Here is a 23,605-nt window from a genome sequence, read left to right as displayed (position 1 = left end):
GCTCAGTAGTAAGCGCCTCTTTGATACATAAGGTAAATGCATTAATTTCGATTAGATCGTCGTATAATGCATTGGACTAAATCCGGACACAGTGCGTGTTTCTCGTCGCGTCGGAGCAACGACGGGAACGACGGTCGCGAAATACTGCTTACCCAACCAAATTTGGCGAAAACCCATCCATAGTTATGGCGTACATTCACTCCACTAATGATAGCGCTGCATTGTTTGCTGGTTGCAACCGTCGTCGTCTTCACCAGATTTTATCCTTGCACGGTCATTGCCTTCCTGCCGCTCATCGCTACTCCCGCGCAAACAGTTCAGCCTGTACTAATTGACATTAGTTTTGCGTGATCCACGTGGTTTGATCGTTTCTGAAATTTGCCACATCGCGTCCTCGTCCAAATAGTACTCGAAGTTGTCGAAGAAACCAATGATCCGTTCATTCTTCTTAAACGGATAAGACCTGCGATTTGAAAAATACAGATAAATAAAAAAAAACAGTCAAAAAATGGCTGATTCGTGGTTAAGGTGAATTGAAGCGATGAACGATTATAACACACCCTTTCTTGAAACGCTTCATGTTCACTACAATGTGATACTGTTGCCAACGTTTCGAAAAGTTCGTTGCACCGTCCGGTAATAAGTCCGGATTGCCAATATGAACGAACGTGAGATCTTGTAGCACGAGCCCACTGTGAAAGCAAAGCCAAATTGTGGTAATTAATTTTGGTTTTTTGTTTTTGACAGAAAAGAAATTTGAGACAGTGTCTTACATGTAAGGAATACAGGGAGGATTCGTTTCGGCCAATGCTTGCCGATAGGCCCGAAAGCTGGAACTGGAATCGATCAGTGCACAGTACTCCTTTAAACCTTCCGTTATTGTTTTGTGCCATTCCAGCCTGAAAATAATCGAAAATATAGCATGATTAGAATATTCAGTAATGCCGTGTTTTTCCACCAGCGCGCATCACATGCCTTCGAATTGGAGCGGAATCTAATGCTGACAGCAGTGCCAGATACGAGTTGTAGTTATTGATCTTCCGCAAATGTTTCATTATTTTGATGAACTTAATCACGTGTTTCTCTCTATCTTTGGCATCATTTTGCGAAAGTATTTGAGTACGAGCCCTAGAAACAATAGAGTTAGAGAGTAGAGAGCAATTTATCAAACTGTAAGTCATTTTTAACCAACATCCAATAAATTGTGCATACCAATACGACATCTTGTTAAAGTGCTCGGTGAAGCGTGTTAAGTTTGGCGAACGTTCCTCGCACTGTTCCTGCGCCCATATCAACACTTCCGGTATTTCGATTTTTTGGAACAGTTCTGCATCGAGCAGCGTCATCTGTTCGGCTATTTCAGCCGATTTCAGATCGAGCAGCGTCGGCGGTTGAGCGACGAGCGCTCGCGACGAAAGCGTTGGTATGGTTAGTGACGCCTTCTGCTTGTAGATGAGGGCCTTCTCGATTAGCTTCACCCGCAACAATTTGGCCATGGTAAGGTGTCCGGCACTAACCAGCTGATAGTCAAAGTTCATTAATATTACCAACAATCGTTCGCTTAGATCCGGCGTGCTGAAGAGAAAGCAAGTGTGAAAAAAAAAACGGATATTAGTTGCCAATCCAAACAAAGAATATGGAGAATCATTTTATACGTACGTAAGATCATTCACCACCCGTACTAGAAGGGAAAAGGATTCTTTGGCGGCTTTCTGTTTGGCATCATTTATCTGACAGTGGTACACAGTGTAGCGATGGGACAGCTTTTGGATTAGTTCCAGTGGCGAGATAAATGTGCGGAACGTGGTGATGAATGCTTCACCGTAAGCTGTGGGTTAGGCAGACAGCGATATGTTCATTTAGTTGCGAAAGATTAAAATTGTGTCAAACAGACCATTGTCTGTCATTGGCACGTTCGATGTAGCATTGCCTAATAATTTAAACTATGCTGACTATACAGGCTTTTTTGTTGAATCAAAGCTAGCTAAAATTAGCCTTGCAACTTGTGTTGTAAAAGCTGATGCGAATAAATTTACGTTCTAGGCACTTCTATAACTAACGTGAAACATGATTTTTCATTTCTATTTACGATTAACCTGAAGAAAAATCTTTTACACACAATACTTCATGCAATATACCATACATCGACCAGGTGACCATATCGTGTAAAAGATGAAACATCATTGTATCAAAATATGTCACGAATCATGTTTAAAAGGATTTTGATTTTCAGGTTGGCCACACAAATCAAGGTATTTAGATATGTGAAATAAATTTAATTCAAGACTTCTGAACTCTGTTTTACATCCTAAAACTGTGAAATAAAAGTCGGTGCTACCCGTGATGCTACATTTGTCATGTGGGATTAAATGGATAGAGCTATGGGCCAAAGTGGGCAATAGTATTCATTGAACATAAATGAACTGGCGATACAACGTCCTAAAGGGAACTTGGGGAACAGGAACTTGGCTTCCTGTTAGATGGCAAGACTACTATTCGACATCACTATGACAACACAAAAAGTATTACTTAGTATTAGTTACTAGGACTATTCGTTTAATTCGTAAAATGACTAGCGCATTCAATGATCCTGTTTGTGTAAAAACTCTGTTAATTAGTCTAGTTTGTCCTATCCTTGAGTTTGGATCTATTGATGGTGTCAATGTCCATTGTCCATGTCCACAATCGAAAAAAAGCTAAGAAATTTAATCTAGATACGCGTAAAGCTGCTGCGATGGCCGAACAGCTCTGCGATTCCTAACAAAACGCGCTGTTTGTTGTTAGGACTAGAAACATTAGACGCGTCTCATTTCGTTTTCACCATCTTTATCCCTAAAAGCTGGTATTTTAACGATGTGAGCTGATCGTATAGACAAGTTCATGGCGTTTCTGGTTCACTGATATTGATAGAATGGACTGAAAACTATGAAAGGTATTAAAATCCTTTTAAACGTATGTTCAATTGAAAACTGAAATTACTGATCTACTAATCGTGTGCACAAATTAAAATTTGCATACCTTGTTTCAATATTTGTACAGCAACAAAAAAGTTTTAACAGCATCCAGGAAAGTCAAATTCTTTCTTGTATATGAGAGTTTTTACAAATCAAATTGAAATGATTAATGGGTCTAATAAAGGGCGGCCTGGTGGTTTAGGCGACAATGGCGCCAATCTAAGGTCCGGGGTTCGAATCCCATTTGGACCATCCCCCCGTGGTGAGGTTTGACTATAAAACTGCATGGCATCGGGCAACTCTAGCAAGCCATTCGATGAACGAGGTGACTTAGAATATCATTAAACCAAGACGAAGAAAGGGTTGAGCACAATTTATAGCAGTTAAAATGTTTGGAGAGCAATACGAGGAAAGCAAGGTGCAGGAAAATTATCTGCAAATGGGAAATTGCGACCACAACACAATATAATAGAAAAAAAAATTCCCGGTTTTTCGGAGAAGTTTCTGTTTTTCCCGGTTGAGTGGCCACCCTGTGACCCTGTGACACAGGTAGTACAGTAAAAAAAAATGATTAAAATAATATAATTCCAGGCTTAGCATTTTGTAATGTTTCAGCAATGTAATATAGTTAGTAGGTAAGTTAATAAAATTAGTTAGTTCTTTGCAAAATTATTAAAAAGTTATAAAATTTACAATAAAGCAGGACCACCACCTACACCCACAATCTTGTATTAAATTGTACTTCATTGCAGGACGAAAATCCATGCATCTACTGAATACGAATTCCATCCAAACAAAAAAAAAAAAAAAGAACAAGTTTGCATGCACTAATCACACATTTTTTTAACACTTTTATGTAAAACGGTATTGGCTGCATTTGTAAGATGAAACCGCTTACCATCCTCTAAACAATCGTCTGTCAGTGAGTATTGATAGAAAATTTTGTTACAGAAATGAAGTAATTTAATACACGTATTAATCATGAAAGTTCGATAGAGGGATGAAAAATACACGACCAAAAACCAGGTAGTAAGGGTGTGTATGTGCAAAATTGAAAAAAAAACATTAAAGGAGTGGAAAAAAGAAAAAAATGCACATTAACAAGGAACGAGGGTGGACAATTGTTCGCTGTGTAGCTAACGCGAAAAGCATAAGGCTATGCTTTCGAATCAACATATCGTCCTGAGAGGTATACACGCAGCAGCGATGAATGAAATACCTCTCGGAACGGCTAGCGAGAACTATTTAGCTGGTGCATTTCATGCATGCATTTGCTTACCGTCGGAATTTTTTTGCACTCTGGTAGCATGGATGATTAGTGCATCCGGATGGCCCCCCTTCACATCTGGACCATCTTCGTTTTCTTTTTTAAACACCAGATAATTGCTCACATCGAGCTCTTCCATCAGGTTTAGGGGTTGCTGCTGTTCCAGAATAGCAATGCCGTTCTAAAAAAAAAATTCAATTATTAATATTACTGTATACTTGATAAAACTCGATAATGATAAATGATAGTTTAATGCAGATTATCGTTTTCAAAAACAAAATCTAAATATCAGGAAATGAAACCTCATCCGTTTAACGTCATGCATATATACTTAAACGACAAACAACAAACATATATACTTAAAACAATACGGCCAAGCCGTATTCACGATGTAGTAAGCAAGTTGATTGTATGTTATGAGAATAAAAAATATGATTTAAAAAAAAAGCCATAATATAAAATCTAAAACCGCTGATAAACGAAAGCAACTTTCACGCTATGGTAACTGTCAAATCGCATTTCAGCTATGTGAAGCTGAACTTAACACGTCTAAACACGTTGTTCAGATGAAATTTTTCTTAACGCAACTAAAATATCACCTATCGACGCTGGCTATTGAATATTTCACATCGGTGAAACTTTACTGTCAATTTAATTGTCAATTGATGGAAAAAATTGAATTTTTGTCGCTAGTGACACCGAAACTTTCGCTTTTATTATGCTTTGGGTGTTATTTCCCGATTGAAGGTTTTGAATCGATTATTTTAAAAATCGTATTAACTTATTTTGCGTTCTTTTTATCATTTTGACCACTCGTTTACAAATAAAAACAACCGATACAAAGGTTTTTACTTGCCATGTATGAAAACCACGGGATCAGAAACTTTCAGTCAAATGAAACGAAAGTTTCAACTGATTGAAACTTGCTATCGTTTATCAGCGCTTTTTGAATGTGCTGCGTAGCATATGATTGGAAACAATAAATGTATGATATACCACCCATCAAGGTTCATGCTTAGTTAGTGGGAAATTTTAAAGGAAACAGTAGTAAAGTGCACCTTATTATTATTCCGTCTAAGTATGACCTCAACCTCGTCCCCTTCCTTGCTGTTGTTGTCGCCAGTCGGTAGTGTAGTGGACGTAGATTCGTAGATTGTATCGCTGGCTGGTAATACTGACAGCCCACCGCTACTGCTGCTAGTTCTACCTTTGCTATGGCTATCGTTTAAATAACTACTAGATTCAACGTTATTATTACTACTACCGCTACTATTATTGCCGTGACCGTGGTTGACGACACTGACTAGTGTGTTGCTGCCACCGCTGCGGCTAGTGACGTTGGTAGCGAGATTCTTGTTGGAGGCGGAAGAGCAAAACAGGACCCCAGCTGCCGTAGCTGGATTTTCAGTAGTGGCGTCACAGAGATGCAGATAATCATCATCTGTATTGGGGTGTTCAGCGTCAAGTCTTCTGTTAGGGGAGTTATTGCTGTAAGCATTTTTCTTTGTCGCTGCACCGGTTGTAAAGACACCGTCACCAGCCGAAGCGATAGTTGCAGTAGTGGTAGTGGTGGAAGAAGTGGGAGTAACAGGCGCAGATGTAGCGGATACTTCCACATCCGGAGAATGGGAGCCTTGCGATACCTTCGATGGTTTGACATCTAGCAAGCTTTGATTGCAGGCAGCAGATAATTTGAGCCCAGCTCCAGATTGTGTAGACACGATAGACGACGTTGATGGTGAGGGTGATGTGTTGATTTCAGCTGGAACTGGCTGTTGCTGATGATAGTGATGCTGCAGTTGATAGTGCTGATCTTGGAAAATTTTTGGACTGGCAGGAGGTGTTGATGCAATGCTAGGCGTTTTGCTGTTGATGCGCTGGCGCTTCGGTGGCAGAGCGGGTGGTTTTACGCTAATATTTGGTGAGTTTGGTGGTGACACCGTAGCAGGAGCAATGCGCGAAGGCGAAAGACTGAAATGTAAAAAAAAAAACAACGTCAAATTGATTACATATCAAAGGAAGCAGGATTCCAATCCAATTCTTACCTCATTGTTTGACTGTGCGAAATACTAGTGGTACTACTGGTAGATACCTGTTCGGAGTGGGCCAAATTGTACGTATGCACCGAATGGCGCATAAATTCTGATTGGTTCTGGGTGGCACTACCAAAGATCTCCATGTAAGCCATTACTGAAAGATGCAAATACAATAATAAGTGTTAGTGCAAGAGAAAACCGTTTATCGATCGGAATCAAGAGATACGCAGGAACTCATAGTGATGCTAACATGTAGCGCGTAATCAAATATAAAGAAAGGAAATATCTATAGGTAAGCGCAAGGATAACTGAGATTGATAGGTAGGCTGACCAGACGTACCGTATTTAACGGGACATTCCCGTTTTTTAAAACCAAAAGTTGATGTCCCGTCGAATCCGTGAAAATACCCAAATTGTCCGTAAAAAATTTACGGCCCGAAGTATTTCTTCAGCACGAACCAAAGAGCTAACATCGAATGTTGAAAGAATTTTTTCACCAATGAATAGTATCATTGGTATCAACAAAAGATAAGTTACGTCCTAAGGTCGAAACAAAGTTAGACAAAATTTGAATATCAAATACAAAAAAATCTATGACCAAAATCCAAACTATCATTCTTTACTGTGAAAAGTTTCTAATTAAGCTAAATACGAAACTCAGCGTATAAAGTACCCCTTTAATATTGAAGTTAAAATTCGCAAACTAAAAAAAATATATATACATATATATAATTCTTGTCTTCCGTGTCCCATTTTTTGCATTAACTCCGTCTGGTCAACCTAGTGATAGGAAAGATGCAAACCATAGAAGCGATAGAGGAGAGCAGCAGGCAATGGAACGGAAAACAGATATATTTCCTTCCGAGCAACAACAGATAGATAACATAGTAGCAAACATAGAACTATTAAAGGTCTAATGTGTATTGCCTTGCTTGATATGTGTGATTTGCCTGTGTGGTATAAGGTATAAGGGTGTGTGCGGATTTATTGTTTAGTTAAAAAAAATTCTAACAGCTAGCTGTATTAATTTTGTGTGTGTTTGTGACACCACTTGGACGCCTTTGTAAAAAGGTTTACAATGTCCTTTATAATTTGCCTTCTGCTACATGACTCCTCACTGCCATTTGTATTTCTGTGTGTGTGTGAGTGGGTGTGTAAAACAGAAAGAACGTGTATGCATGAAAACGGAATGTATGTTTCGATCGTGTCCAAGTGATATTCGTTATGATACGGTTTTGGTACAGTTTTTTTTTTGCTTTCTATTTTATGTTGGTCTGAGAAGATGAAAGAAGCTAAAAGTAAGAGACCATTTGGCACGAAAAATAAATTCACGGCTTTTGTTTTGTTGCTTTGTTACAATTGATAAGGGGAAATGGAAGACCAACTTACCTGAATATGCAACACTTTGAAACACTAAAGTGCGCGCATCATAACATAAAATTGAATTAGAAAAATGATCATTTGAGCGCAAATTGTAAGTAAAGGTTGTAAGGGTACAGTAGCATTACGAGTTCTAAACACGTCCCTCCTTATAGCGGAAATTGGGGCAGGTGTGCCACGTTAAGCAATTTATGCTGTAACTTAATTAAACATGTTTTCTAAAAGCTGAATTTGCTTTCATTTATTCAAACTTATTTTTCACTTATTAATCAATCCCATAAAAAATAAATGCAAAAATAACCGTTTCAAGAATGTTAACCAAATTGTTAACAATGTGGTGATTTATTGAGTATTGGGGCAAGAGTGCTATCCATACAGGGCAAGATGTAAAAATGGAATATCATATCAGATATTTCATTATTATATGCTACGGGTAGCTTTGGTTCACCTATTCCTCCTCTTTTAGGTTTTAATACTAGAACCACCGACCCACAAGTCATTTTGGGGTTTTGGTTTTGAATTTTTTAAGTGCAATAATTTTTTTTAAGTAGCGTAATAACGTTGCTTAGATCTGATAATTATTTATCTATTAAAACGTGTGTTTTCATGCACTTGAATGTAGTTTTGCATTCTAGGTATTGGAAATAACCAAGGATTGTGCTACTTCGACCGGATAAGTAAAAATGATTGGTTATTTTTGAAGACAGATATCTTGAGTTCGATCCAACCGGTTTTTTTTTCTTTTTTCCAACATGAATCATGTTTTTTGTTTCCAACATAAAACAGTTTTAATCCTCATTTCAATGTATAGAAAAATACATTTTATTTTTTACTTTTAATACAATTTTTTCCAGAACACGATCTTATAGCTTGATAGGATACATATGTTGCTACCCACTTTTCTATTAGTCTATAAGATCAATTTCTGAAAAAAATATTTTTCTTGCAGCTACTCCTTGCACTACCATGAGGAATAAAACCGTATGATTAATTGATTAAATGATTAATGTTGAGAAAACGAAATGAAATGGGTAGATAGAACTTGAAATATGCGCCCTAATAATGATCAGTCATTTGAACTAGACCGGCTGTAGTGGCACTTTCCTAATCTTGATCGTTTTAGTGTTAAAAATAGTTTCATAACATGAAACATAGCTCGTTACCGGTATTCGGATTTGCTTCCTTGGGCGCCTAGAATTTCACGTGTTGTTATCGGTACAATTTTGTGTTCTAAAGCGATTCGTGTCACCAAACTGCTTCGGTGACTACTACTTCTCACTGAACTACTTATGAAAAATATGAATCTGATCGTAGGATTCAATCCCTGGTTGGATCGACCGGGATACTAATTCCAATCCAGAATTGACATCTCATGTTCACATAAACAATTTTAAAGATTTTATGTATTTATTTCAACTTTAATTTTATAGCTCAACTCTCACACAAATCAGCAAAAAGTGTGCGATACTTTTGTCCCAAAAGTTATTTTATTTTGATTTTTTAAAACTTAAACTCAATTTTGTGTATCAACAGAAAAAAGATGATAAAAGTGAGAAAAATTTACTATTATTCAGGAAATTTGGTATCTAGTCGCAGATGCACACAACCCTCCATACTCACTTGATCGCCTAAATGAATTTTTACTGCAAAAAAATACTAGGTGGCTTATTTCCCCCTTTGGCACACTCGCCCAAACTTCCGCTACAATTTAAAAAAATGTTTATAACGCCCACACACACGCACATAGAAGCTGTTTTGTTTGTTTCACATCGGAAAAAATGAGACTATGGGATAAGATATAACATGGGGATCAATCAAAAAGGAAATGTCTTCTGATGCCGTTACGTACGGTTGATTGAGGTAGGCATACGGATAAAGCATTTTAGTTTCATGAAAACAAATGCAGGAAGAGAATCGTATGTTTCGCAAATGCTGAGAAAAAATAATTAATAAATTAAATTAATTATTAATTACGAAAACATACGAATTTCAAGCTAGTTATGAATATTATTGCAGATTTCTAAATCACAATTCCAAACACAATACAAAAGGCAATGGATTGATTTATTCCCATTGCTTATGTTCCTGCCGTTACAGCTACATCATCTTTCATTGCAATTGGGAAGAAAGATATTCTTAAATATTTTGTTTTGTGTTGAAAAGCACTAAAAGGTTTTGGTTTGTTAGTTTTTTTTTTTGACGCTATGTGTAGTTGGCACTCAAAAAGCGTTACGTAACATAAATATACTCACTATGCTTCTTTTTTATTGGAAGCGGAGGTGGTTCTTCCTGGAATCGGCTCATGTGTCGCGGTTCAATTAGGCTGATATGCTTGCTCGGCAGATTGTGGAACATCTGTTGTCGATTGTACAGATATGATGGCGAGTTTTGCATCGGACACTGACCGAACGAATCTTGCGAACTGTAATCACCAGTAAAAGTAAGTATGTGGATAAAATTTAAAGTAATAAAACCTCAACATACCTTCGCTCTAGGTCAATCTCATCCACGTTGTCGTACTGTGATGGATGACGGTCTCGCTTAATACTGTGTGAGCGTGTCTTAACCGGTAGCGCGGGTGGCTTATCGGTTGAAGAACCAGTTGGACGTGGAAATACGTCATCGTTCCCGAGCTCATCTATACTGGGTGCCTGTACAAGCAGCTTCGACAGGCTGGTGCTGCTAGAAGTGGTGACGGTCGATGTTAACGATGCCGAACAGGCGAGTTCGGTTCCTTTTAAACATGTTGTACCTTCGTCGCTCGGTTGCGTGATGATTGTATCAATTTTCTGATGAAAATGCTGTTGTTGTTGCTGCTGCTGATGGTGAAGTACATGTGATTGGTGATGCTGTTGCAGGTGAAGCTGCTGTTGTTGTTGCACGGAAGCCTTGCCAGTGGTCATCACGACTGCCGCCATGCCGTCGACGATAGATTCAGACTTATGTACGTAAGAAGATGACGAGGATGACGAGCTGGCACTTTTCTGATGGTGGTGATGCGTCGTGACGGATGCGGCTGTACTCTGATATTGTACCATTTGCTGCTGCTGCTGTTGTTGATCTCGGCTAACACGCAACGAATACATGGACTCGAACCCAGATTCGTTCGAGTTGCGATTCAGACTGTTATTGCTGTTCTGCGGCAAACCGGCCAGATTCGCGGTTTCTTCCCAGGGTTGGATGCTAGTAGCAGCGCCGAGCATTACTAATCCACCTAGACTGGCGGCTGGTGCGCTAGCGTGGGAAGAGCAGCTCGTAAGTGCTCTTAGTTCATCTTCCTCGCGCGAGTGATTCAGAGCGGAATCTAATGAGCCGGCGCTAGCACTGAGCAGACTACAGTTATCTTCCGGAGAACGGGATCTTAGTGACATCCGATCTAGTCCGATGCTGCCACTGGTGCCGCCGGTTCCTCCACTTCCACCACCACCCAAATGGAAGATGGTAGAATCGGTTGAGTTACAGTCAGATGACGTTGTGTCATGGAAGGAGTGATTCTTGGCATGCTGACTCTTCCTCTTTGGTGGTAACGGAGGGGGTGGTTCTTGCGATCGATCCGGTAGCGGTGGCTTTGGTGGCGGAGGAGGGCTCGAATCACGCAAGATGCTTTCTGTACTGTGTGATGTACGCACTGTCTTAAGGGAAGTTTGTTCGAGGATATCACGTTCACGTGGTGTTAGTGGAATGTCTGGCAGAGACGTACGTTGGCTCACCACATCCACCGTTGGTCGTTGCAATGTGTTTGAGCTCGTGCCAGAGGCATTACACGACATTTTGCCACCTACACTTACGTTGCCTGCGGATGCGGTAGCTTTGCGATCGGATAGCTTTTCGTTCGCCAGATTGACCAGATTGTTGACGGCGTTTTCCACCAATTCGACGACTTCCTTCACATTCTCCTTGCTTAACGATGGGCAGTCATCGCCTTCCTTGGTCAGTAGCACTTCGTCGCACAGTTTCAGCAAGTTGCCAAGTGAGACGTATACGTGATTGGTGGCGTTAATGAACGCTGTGCTCTGTTCATTCAATGTATAGGATTGGAGGGCTAAAAGTGGTAGAGAATAAAAAGAAATGTATTATCGGCGCTTTCATTTGCTTGATGCACTGCAATCATTTCCCACGCCCGTGCATCTATCTTACTTACCCGTGTGGACGTTGGCAATGGATTCCAGCACTACCGTACCATTGCCCGGTAACATCTCAAGCTTGTTCTTTAGTATGACGTCCTTGAAGTGTGTCAGTGCATTCTTCACCTGTCGCACATGATAGTTGAGATCCTGTACCGGTTTCGATGGTTCATCGGTGGTACTTTTGCGGCTACCATAACCGCCAGAGTTACCACTGCCGCTGCCAGCTCCATTCCCACCCCGTGGACTATTTGGTGAGTGAGATCTACGAAATTTGCCCGATTTGCGTGCAGTTATCGAGAACAACATAATACGATATTAGGAATCTCGCGTTTCGTGACACTGTTAATTTGTATGTCTGTTTCTAAGCTTCGTATACGAAGAAATGGAGTGTGGAAATAGAAAAATCCCCCGTTATTCACTGCACCAGAATCCACGGTCACGGTCAAAGTACTAATGCGACACTAATGAACCTTTCTGCCGATGCGAGTTTTTGGAGAAGTCTCTCGTGCTACGTGTTGTTCACCGTTGTTGACGACGAAAACATGCACGAAACATTCTTGACAGACACGCCTCGCACCTGCAGCACTGTTGTCTACCGCTCTATCTCGCTCTCTTATCGCAGATAAGCAAACAATTCGCTAGCGATAACTGTGGTCCAGTTCAAAGCCTTCGCAAAATGCTGTGCACTGGGAGACTGCGGAAGTCAAATATTGTTGCGTGCTGTACAAGTCAGCCCGACATCTTGCAGTTCGTGACCTTCCAGCTGGTGTTGCATATCCGGTCGTTTAGCTGTTGTCTAATCCTCTTTACAGGCAGACGATAGGGCCAGATTGGCACAAGGGAAACTAATATTTGCGGGAAAACATGATACACAATCCGTCGACCAGGGAGATAAGCAAAACCGTTTCACTGATTTATGGTTAGAATGATAAATGACCAGAGATATACTCTACAATATCTTTGAGGCTTGAGAAATACGCTAACTGGTATGTTTGTCTTTTCAAAATTAAGAAATAAATAGTATTCTTTTTCCAACATTCTATATATCCGCTGTTCCTGATGATGTAATCAAAAAATGCTTGCGAGACAAGCAACTATGCGTCTACAGCTTTTAATGTTAGTTATAGGACATCATTGTTGCTGCAGCTAAACACGAATCTACATATTCCTATTTTTTTATTTAGAGATGTGAGGATAATTGAGGAACTGTGAGGATGTGATAATAATGTCTCTTGTTTAGTCGAACGTTTTTGCACTAGATTAAGGACACTCAAAGACCCAAAATAAAAAGCTATTAAAGGAAGCTATTAGCTCTTACCTTGTCATTGTGTTGGTCGGTGTGCGGATCTGTGATATCTTCTCTAAGAAATCGTCCTTGAAGGAGCGCGCCCGGCGAGCCAGCTTATTGCCTCGTATGCTACCCTTATGACCGGACGAACCCGGTGCGCCGGGTGTAGTAATGGTGTTAGTCCCACTGCCACTGCTGTTTTGATCGTTGCATCCACCAATCGTCGGTGTGCTTGTTGCTGATCCGGTACCTCCACTGTTGCTAGCCGCGCTCGTGTTACGTGCGCTCGTGACGGGCGTGGACGTGAGACCGATGTTACCGCTACTATTTCCTGATGTGCAGTATCCGGTGCTATCGTATCCTGTTTATGATTGGAACAAAATATTGAAATGAGTGAGTAGTACAGCATGTTGAAGTTGACTTTCATTTACAAGCGAATGATTGCTTCCTTGCTAAAAATTAAAAAAATAGTTCAATTTCAACAGGACTATGCAACTATAAATGAAACTCAACATCAAATTTCTTATTGCAGATTGCACACGGTGACACAATTTCATGTGACGGTAGATTCATATATTCGCTGTATTCACTATATAAATGGGAGATGGAAGCGAGTTTTCTTCGGTTAGAGAATAGTGTGATTAGTTCTTTCGGAAGATTTTCCTCTTAATATGGGCTCGTTTGATAGAAATATGGCTTATAATCGTATGAAAAACTCATTTGTCAGATTTCGAAGTCTAAATATAAAATTTGAACAGAAAAATACTTGTTCCTTAACATTTCAAAGGACGAATTAAATGTTTTCTTTTGTTATTTGCCATTTATCTGGGACAAAAACAACGCAATTTAACAGATATTTGTTACTCAATACGAAATCGGAATTATGCATGCTGCAGATTTTCCGATTTTCCGACCGAAATCCATCTGCATCACTGTACCCATCTGTTAAGGCCGTTTTGGAAAATAGACGCCGAAACCGATGACAGCATTTTCCACCCTGTCCGATAGCCCTTTAACTGACTATGCATCATCTTCCATAAACATTTTTGATTACACGTATGGATGTGAGTTGATAAATAAAGAGGGCAGAGCAAGGAATGTGCATACGATCAGTATTCTTCCAACGTAACGTAATGGTGGATCGACAGACGCGATCGAAATTCAGCTTCCTCTTCGTCATGGAGCACATTCCACCGTACAATCGCATCATGCACCGTCCGTCGATTCTTGCCGCTTGAGTCACTCAATCAATCGAGGGGGAATACAAGGAAGAAGAATTCAGCCTGACCGAATGGCAATTAATGAGTAACACCATGACGAAAGGTTACTCGGCATGTTGGAGCGAACTAGAAAAGGAAAGTAAACACGTGCTATTCCCATTTCTCTGCACATGTTAAGTTGATGATTTTCACACTTTCAGTCAGGTAAGAGGAGAAACATCCTCAGCCTTGGCACGGAATGTTTGAAGGAAGCCTTGTTTTTTTGCTGATGCTGTGTGCAGTAATTATTTCTTTATATTAATTCAGGGTGAGCAGAGGAACGGCTTATGCGAGATTTTGATTATTTGCAACATTACGTATTTTGAGCGCTACTTTTGCTTGGGAGTTACTTTCTGGAACGCCTTCTTAGGAACGCTCAGGCAAATCGCAATTTAAATATTTTACCCCCTTTTGCTATCAATCTACGGGTTAGGATGGATCGTCTGAGCACTGTTTAGAAAACTTTATCTTTAAACCAACATGTGACGATTTTGGACAAAGTCTGTGCTTTGGGTGTGAAGTCGCTGTCTTCATGAGAGACCGAGCACAATATCCCAAACATGGACAAAACTGATGGTTTCCGATTTAGGAAGTTGTAGTCGTTAAAAATAACTGCAACCAGCCATAGCACATTCATCTCAACCAAGGGAACACACTCGGGGCACGGACTAGGGGAATCTAGGGAGAGTTGTGTGTGTGTGTGTGTGTGTGTGTGTGTGTGTGTGTTTTTTTTTTATTTCTTTGCTTTCAACAATTCCATTCCAGACATCCCCCCGCGCACTCTCGATTAATGGCGAGTGTTCTAGTAGGTATGATTCGTATTGCGTTAAGCGGGAAGGGAAGCAGAAAGAGCGTAGATGAAGGCAAGAAAATACACGAGCGTTAGAAACAAAACGTCAAGAAACCTCGGTACCGATCACTCTCGGATGTGGTACGTAGAGACGTTGGGCGTCACGAATGTACAATCTTTGGATCGTTGGTAAGTTGAATCGTTGGTGTTGACACGGTGGTTGACTGCACGAATGGAATGAGAGCACCTCACTTGGGATGCGGGGGGACTTTTTTTATAAAAGGGGTTCTCAATTCTACAATTCTACGCAGAACTTTGACGCAACGAAACATGTTGGGAACTGAAACTAGTTTGAAGATGTACGAATCTGTGCACTTGTGGTCAGGTTATTTCGTTCGTGATTACACCACTGACAGGTTCGGGGGCAGTTTCTCGCAGAATCCACCCCTAGCATTCACTTCCCCAGCAGGTTGCTTGTCATTGTATATGTGGTTAAATTGTCACATACAAACTACGCACATTTTACACGGACAAACTTCTCATCTACACAAAAACTCTTACACCTGCATTTGGATAAAGGTGACCTTTGCAATCTGTCACGAAATCAGATAAAAGTCACAAACCCTACCTTTAGCACATCAGACCGCACAAATTGGTGGGGGGATCGTTGATCGTGCAACCGTATAAGCGTGATCGGATAAACTTGTTCACCGGTAGAAGGCCCTGGCCATACTGTTCACCTCGGGTGCGTATGTGCCCGTGAGTCCCGCCAATGTGTCGTGTATGTTGAACGATGCTTCCGCGCGTAGACGCTGGATGTTTTTGGGTGAACGGACGCACACACAGACGCCTAGCACAACGCGACGTGCGCGTAGATCGTATTGGGTTGATGCAAAAGCAAGCTGAGCAAGCCGTAAGATGATCACATCGGAATAAACACTCGTCGTTCAATTCCGTGTAATGACCTTTCAGCAGCGTTTCCTATCCCGCTCTACATAGCTGCTGATGTTTGGAAAATTCATTAAACATATTTTAACAAGTTTTTACTGCCATGATAACGTTCACTGGCAGTCTGCAGGCTGCTCTAAACGGAAGGCAAAACGAAATCGTTACACACTTTTGCGACAAGCTGTTAAACCTAGACCACTCCTATCTCTGCGAACGCCCATCTCCCAACGATTGGGATGAAGCGGCCAGCAGTAGTATACACAGTACTATGGTTTTGTCGATGCATCAGAGGGTTCGTGTCAGTCCCTCGCACGAACGTGCGATTCACTATCTTGGCGTACAAAGACGGGACGCAAGAAGCTAGATAAAGGGCTTCAAGCAACTAGCGGCTCTTGCATTTGGTGCACACCATCGCACAGTGCTGCATCGTTGGTTGGGGTTCTTTGTTTGGCCTGGTGCACGGATGCTGAAGCAAAAAATAAATGTGTGTAGCAAGAATCTTACTTTAGTGTATATGGCCATAAGAATCATGGAAAGTAAGTACTAAATATGCACGAAATGTTTTACTACTAATTGATCATCCTTTCGAGCGGATCGAAATGGAACAGACGCTATAATGGGCAGTGAAAGATCGTCTCACAACCGTCTCAGGTAACAACCTAATACACTCGCGATAATCCGCATCCGTAAGAATTACTGTTCGACCGGTAAATGTAGTTTACGATATTATTACCCTTTTTGCCTATGGTGCGAAATAACATCGCAAAATTGTGCTTTTGAAGTGTTGTGGCAACATTCTTCATTTGCAAGAATGGAACATAGAAGGAAATGAACACGCGTATGTGATAGAGCAAACAAATGCTCCGAAACGCTGATAAGCCTTTGTGGCTGTGCGTGTCAATGAAACGAGGTGCGATGTAAGTGTGTGTGTGTGTGTGAGTGCACAATGCAGGGTAAATGTGTGCAGTAATTAATTACATATATAATTGCTTTACCGGCTTTTGGTTAGTTCTTTTTCTTGGCTTAACGACCTACTGGCTCACGCCGGATATCGAATGGCTTACTAGACTTGCTGCTGATTGCCACGTAGTTTGATAATCAGTCCTCACTACGGTGGAACAATGCGGATGGGATTTGAACCTCGGTTCTGCCGTAGGAAAACCGGCACCATTGTCGCTTCTACCACCCCTCCCCTGACAGCTGTATTGGTCATATCTGCACGTGTGCGGCTTCACTACGTCCCCTGAGTGTCCACGGTGCATAGGCTTGGTCGAGTCAGTGGCCCACGTCATGTTTGAGTGTCCAGTGTTCGACGACGTCCGGCGAGAATTGTTGGGCTGGGGGACGAGCGATCCAATCCACTCAGACAATCTATCAATGAAATTGCTTGAGAGTCCAGAGTGGTGGGATCGCATACAACGCGCGGCAAAGTCGATCACCACGGTGCTCCAGCAGCTATGGCGAGACGAGGAAGCGATAATGAATGGGAGGACGAATGCTGCCTTAACAGAGAACGACGAGATTGGGCTGGACAGTGTGGCTGCTCTCTTTGCCGAGGAGATCGAAGAGGAGGTTTTGCTAGACATCACAAGACGGGTCAACGAGGCACGAGCAGCACGGCATCGGTCAGCTCGCAGCAGACGTGGACGGGCCAGGGCGGAGGAACGTGCACGGAGAAGGCTAGCAGCTGATGTCGCAGCAGCATCGACAGCCAGGGAAGATGATATTCTGCGGGCAGCAGCGGAGGCAGAGCGTGCAGGAACAGCTCCACCTCCCATTCCCAGACGTAGCTATGGGCGAACACCTTCCCCCGAAACGGTGCGACTTCGGCATGAGCGCCGAATCTACATGCGGAGGATATGGAGAGCTAGGGTAAGGGAGGGAACACTTCCACCTGTTCCTCCCGGAAGGAGACGCCGTCGTCGAGAGCCTCCATCAGCGGCGGACTTGATTCGGTCCAGAAGGAATCGTAGGGCTAATGCTCGAGAGAGGAGGAGAAATCGGAGAGCTGGAGAAACTCAGAGAGTCCCCGAGTTTCCTCAAGTTAACACCGAGAGTAGGCTGTCGCTTACCCCAGCGGAAGAAGCCTCGCTTTTAGAAAACATCACATCACTTCGGGACGTTAAGCGTGAAGGCGTCAGTGAAGGACGAATGTAACACAAGCGATGTATGTATAGAAAGACAAATAGCGGTGTCGAAATAACCCCTTGGTTTTTAATTAGTTATACTTAGTTATTTAATAACTAGTAGTTTAATTAGTACTTTGGCGAAAAACCACGCAGCGTGAGAACAACACCCCATAGGGAAAGCCCTTGCGGAAATACCTGCGGGAGGGAGACAGGTAAATAACTTTGTTTTAAATAAAGAAAACCTGTAATCGTTTAAAAAAAAACAGCTGTATTGGTCAGTATATACTAGTGATGGGCGCTACGGAGCGCACTCACGGTTAGCCGGCTCCGATCCAATGGTTCTACCCGATTCCAACCCAGTGCCGGTTCCGCACACACGGCCCTGGGCCGGTTGCGCGACGATGGATCCTAGCCCACGGGCTTACTATTGGCAACCACCGGATCGGATTAATCCGAATCCGAGACATTCCGAGGAGTAACTGCGGTGTAATGAATCCGGAGTCAACTCCGAAGAGCACTGCGGAATCAATTGCAGGAAATTTCTTTTCTTTTCTTTGAGTATGACGGCTTTCCGCTGTGTTGTCTGCCAATAGCAGGTTACTCCGGATTATACTGGGGTCAATTGCTGATTTAACGTCGCTAAATCGCTGAAGATTCCGGAGTAATTCCGCATTCTTCCAAATAAACTTAATTACCAACAAATAAACAAAGTTGTGATGCAGAACAAATACTACCTTTCGTTTGGGAATTTTTTTCTAATAAAGTTTATTACCAACAAATAAACAAGTTTGTAGCAATACGGCCAAACCGTTCCTGAAAGAAGAAGAATTTATTCCTTCTCAAAGATATATATAAAAAAAATAAGAATAAACACGTTTGTGTAACTGAACAACTTTTTCGGAAGATTGCGGAATCGACAGCGATTTTGAATCCGAAGTAAAATCAGTAGTTGACTTCAGAATAAAACGGGGTAACCTGCAATTGATTCCGCATTGCACTCCGGAGTTGAATACGAAGTTAATATTGGAGATTACACCGGACTATTCCGGATTAATTACCCCGAATTACAGCGCGGTAATCTCGAGAGTAATTACACCGGATTAATCAAGATTTGACTCCTCATTATTAAGGAAAATTGCTCTGGACTAAGGAATCAAGCGGGAGGAATTACTCCAGAAATCCACGGAGTCGGATTAATCCGGCTTCGGGAAAAATGAGGATATACCCATGACTAATCGATTGTGAAATCAATGCACTCCGGAGTTTTATACGGAGTTAATATCGGAAATGACTCCACATCACTCCGGAGTACACTCCGCATTATTCGGGAGTTACTCTGGATTGATCCGGAGTAAATTCAGGATTTTCTTCCGGAGTATACACCGGTTTTATACGTCAGCAGTTTTCAAACGTCAACACCACTAGTGTGGAGCCGTGGGTTCGGAACCGGCTCCGGCGCAAGCTCCGAAAACGGTTCCTATTATTTGTGGAACCGATCGGAGCCGGTTCCGGTACTAGAGCCATTTTTCCCATCACTAGTATGTACAGTAAATAAAACAGAGCAAGCCATTATTTATGACGGTATTGTTCTCCGACAGGTTCATGCTAATATACGTTAAGAAGCTGCAAACGTAGCAGAAACATCTTAATTATTATCAATTAGGATAAAACATCAAACTCATTTATCATAGACAAAATTAAGCTATAAGATGCATAAAACTGCACAAAGAATTGTATACAGCAGTAGATAAAAAAAGTCACTCTCGTTAATTAAACGCATTAGCTAAATTAATAGTCCATTTCTCTGATGAATCTTGCATTGGTAAGTGAGCGTAAATTTGCAACCATACATTGGCAGACGGTGATCGAAAACACAAATAAATCGCATCGAACAGAATGCAACACACAACAAGCAGTGAAGTTTTTGTTTTTATCTTCACCTACATTACGCAGCACGCAAAACACCGAAGAAAGCAAAAGCCAGCAGAGTCTATGGTATCCCGCATTTCATTGCGTGCGTACAGCTTAACTTCAGATTCAGACAGAAGGCACGTAAAAAAATTACAATGATTGATTATGGGGTGAAGGAGGGAGCCTCAATCATCAATGTATGCTGTCTACCATTGTTCGATTTTTGCCACCTTCCTTCGGATCAGCAGCCGAACCGGATAAAACTTTCTCCACCCAAAACATCATTATCAGAAGTGAAGCGTATTGGAAGGACGAAGAAAGCAAGAATTATAATCATCTCGGATACTTTTACTTTCCTTGTGCTTCAGAATTAAAAGAAGAGAAAGAGATGAAATTAAGCGAAAGTCAATCGTGGAAAATTCGTGTGGAAAGGAAAAGAACAAAACTACAATAAATGGACTAGATGGAAAAGCGCAGGACAGCGGCGGACCGTTAGTGTGACGCAAACGGTACCGGTCTTTACTCAGCAGGACCTGGGTTCAAATTTCATACGGATAGTCCTTTCGTAGCGAGGACTTAACTATCAAACTACATGCCACCAAAAAGTCTAGTAAGCGAGTAAGCTGACTGTCTGGCCAACACAGGTCGGTTTCGTCAAACAGAAGTGTACAGGGTGTTCAATAAGTTCGAATACAACTTTTCATCGATTTGTAGTTCTGCACTCTGTGTATTTATATTAGTGGCAGGTTTAGTATCATGTATATGCTAACCGTTGAATGTGGTGTCGACTAACTGTCAATTAGTGTGTAAACACTGTGCACGATAAAATAGTGCCACGATGTTATAGTAAAATTGTTTGTGGGAGTTGAGCAGCCCGGCGACATATTCCGGCGGTTGAAATCTCACGGGAATTTGCAGCGGAATTTTATTTATACTACCATCCGTCGGTACCGGGAGACGGGCTCAACCAATGACCGTACAAAATCCGGGCAGCCGCGTTCGGTGAGGACGCGAGCAGTCATCAAGGCAGCGAGGGAGCGAATCCGTCGAAAAACCCCGCTCGATCCGGGAGACCGCTGCTGACCTGAATGTGTCAATCGAGACGACTCACACTATTATGACCAAGGATCTAGGGTGCAAACCGTACAAGAAACATAAAGTACATGGAGTAACGGAAGCTCCAAAGAAGAAGAGGCTGGACAGATGCAAATTGATACTTTCGCGGCACGCATGTCAGAAGTTCGTGGTTTTGTATGAAAAGCTCTTCGTTTTGGAACAGCCGCACAATGTTCAAAATGATCGACTGTGGGCACCTACGTTGGCCAGCATCCCCCAAAAAACATCTTACGGCTCCAGAATGCCGCGTCGGTGATGGTTTGGGCGCCGTATCCAGGCGTCGGAAGCTTTTACTGGTTTTTATTGAGAAAAACGTCAAAATTATCGCCGCGTACTACAAAACTCAGGTTCTGGAGAAGGTTGTGGTTCCGGCACTTCAGGATCTCTACGGGAAGGATCCTTACATTTTCCAATAAGACGGCGCTCCGGCCTGCACGGCGAATATCGTTCAAGCGTGGTGTCAGGAGAATTTGACGGAGTTTCTAGATAAGGTTGTTATGGCCATCCAGTTCCCCGTATCTCAATCACCTTGATTACTATGTATACATGCTGGTCAAGCAAAGGGAGTATAAAGTGAACACAGTCGACCAATTCAAGAACGTTATTTACAAGATCTGGGACCAAATGTCGATGGAACAGGTGCGTGCCACGTTCATTTGAGAAACGTCTCAAGCACGTGGTAAAGTACACAGAGAGGGTGCTCCCTCCTAATATTCCAAAAAGATAGTAAATAAACATGGCTTCACGAAAATATACCCAAAAAATTATATGTTAAGTTTACATTGGTTGAGATCGTTTTTAAAGTGTATTCGAATAAATTGAACACCCTGTATACAACACTCTTTCCTGCCGAGATGCGATCCGCTTAACCAACACCATAATATCTTTGGAACTGGAACACCACCTGGCGCAACCTAGAACTCAGCAACAAACTCCGACCCATCGAGTTCAACACCGCTTCATGCGAAGATACTCGAATCCAGCCATCATCAAAGAGTCCTAACTCGCTTTTGAAGACATACACACCTAACCCATTTCTACATCCTCAACAAATCCAGTCCTCCACTCTGCAGCTTCTGTGGCGTTGACATCCTCACCGATTGCCATGGATTCACGACACACCGAGCTACCTCCCAACTAGACGTCGATTATGCAAATTCTATCACCCGAAAAACTGCATCAGAACCGCCATATTAGATTTCTACGCATAAGCAATTTATAAAGAGAAATTGAAGCAATAGTTTTAACTTTTTACCAACCATAAGTGCAATAATTAAAAAAAAAAATAGATAGGCCACATGTTCGATAAAGTTTTATATTAGGATGAATATCCTTTTGTTTACAGCAGAGAGGCGAATGTAGTCTCAGGAATTCAATGCCTCTCTAAATAAACGAAAGAAAAAAGGTCCCAAAGAAGCCACTGCAATGAACAAATCTAGCTTACTTGAAGCGTCATCGTCATCTGCTAATAGGTCCATCTGGTGCTTGTACTGGAACTGTTGAACGCCTGGCACCGTGGATACTCGCTGGCTCGCCTGCTCTCTTTGGAACACGTCGTAGGTGGATGAATTGGAGCCACCAAACAGCTTCATTTTGCTTCCGGTTTGGTGGCCTTTTAAGCTCGGAAAGCTATATGCGTCCTCCTTTCCGCGTGTGTTCTTTCGGGAAGATGCTTCCGACTGAATCACCTCCTCCCGTGCACATCCCGAAAAGCCCTTCCTTAATGTGTCTGAGCCGCCCGCAGACGGTTCACAGTCCGACTGATGGTTGACGTGCAAAAATGAGTCGAGATTGCTGGCACTTTTGAGAACCACACCAGAAGGATGATAGCGTAGATTATATGTCTTCCATTTTTTCCGTTCGAACGACGCACAATCGAATAGGAACGAATCGTCAAATTCAGGCATTTTGTGGCCTATTTGTACGGCTATCGGGGCAGAGAATGTTGATACGTTTACGAGAGCAGTACACTGCTCTCGTAGCTGAGAAGCTTTGATTTTATAACACTCAACGCGGTAGTTTCAATTAGGCTGTGTCGATTTTCTGAAACATAAATGATTTTATTGAAGTCTACTGTACATCGATGCCTCTTTAGATTCAGTCTAACCCATCTTACTAATTCCATCCAACGTTCATATCAACCCTCTTAGCATAAAAATCACATCATAATATACCACAAACATCCCTTGAAACCCACGCAATTATAGATTAATGGAGATGTTAAAATATATTCCACAAATATGCGAGGTGCGATATTGCTCCATATATGCATTTGTTACGGTCGGAAGTGACATATCTTATAATGCGACGGATTTGAAGTAAAAACAATCCCATTCCATCAAACATAATCAGAAACTATCTTCTGCTAGCGTGACAATAAATCATCCAACAGCAGACTAG

The 23,605-nt window shown here is 41.8% G+C and overlaps 1 protein-coding gene across 1 annotated transcript; it reads right to left on the bottom strand.

Annotated features, from left to right (window-relative positions):
* Positions 1 to 286: 286 nt before the first annotated feature.
* On the bottom strand, positions 287 to 23,112 carry LOC126563853 (guanine nucleotide-releasing factor 2). Its single transcript, XM_050220633.1, has 14 exons — positions 22,650 to 23,112; positions 13,083 to 13,413; positions 11,779 to 12,026; positions 10,122 to 11,679; positions 9,890 to 10,059; positions 6,267 to 6,411; positions 5,280 to 6,192; positions 4,234 to 4,402; positions 1,660 to 1,828; positions 1,213 to 1,575; positions 976 to 1,128; positions 774 to 899; positions 561 to 692; positions 287 to 463 (listed from the first exon to the last, which is right to left on the bottom strand). The coding sequence occupies exons 1-14, from the start codon at positions 23,110 to 23,112 to the stop codon at positions 328 to 330; spliced, it is 5,076 nt and encodes a 1,691-aa protein (XP_050076590.1). The 3' UTR covers positions 287 to 327.
* Between the last annotated feature and the right edge of the window lie 493 nt (positions 23,113 to 23,605).

This window comes from Anopheles maculipalpis, chromosome X (genome assembly GCF_943734695.1).
Source record: "Anopheles maculipalpis chromosome X, idAnoMacuDA_375_x, whole genome shotgun sequence".
NCBI classification, from domain to species: Eukaryota; Metazoa; Arthropoda; class Insecta; order Diptera; family Culicidae; genus Anopheles; species Anopheles maculipalpis.
This window is presented reverse-complemented; position numbering and strand designations above follow the sequence as displayed.

Coding starts and splice junctions, on each gene's coding strand:
- LOC126563853 (XM_050220633.1), bottom strand. CDS start 23,112: ATGCCTGAATTTGACGATTCGTTCCTATTCGATTGTGCGTCGTTCGAA. Junction 11,680..11,778: donor CATTGCCAACGTCCACACGG/GTAAGTAAGATA, acceptor TACCACTTTTAG/CCCTCCAATCCTATACATTG. Junction 1,576..1,659: donor CGGGTGGTGAATGATCTTAC/GTACGTATAAAA, acceptor CTTTCTCTTCAG/CACGCCGGATCTAAGCGAAC.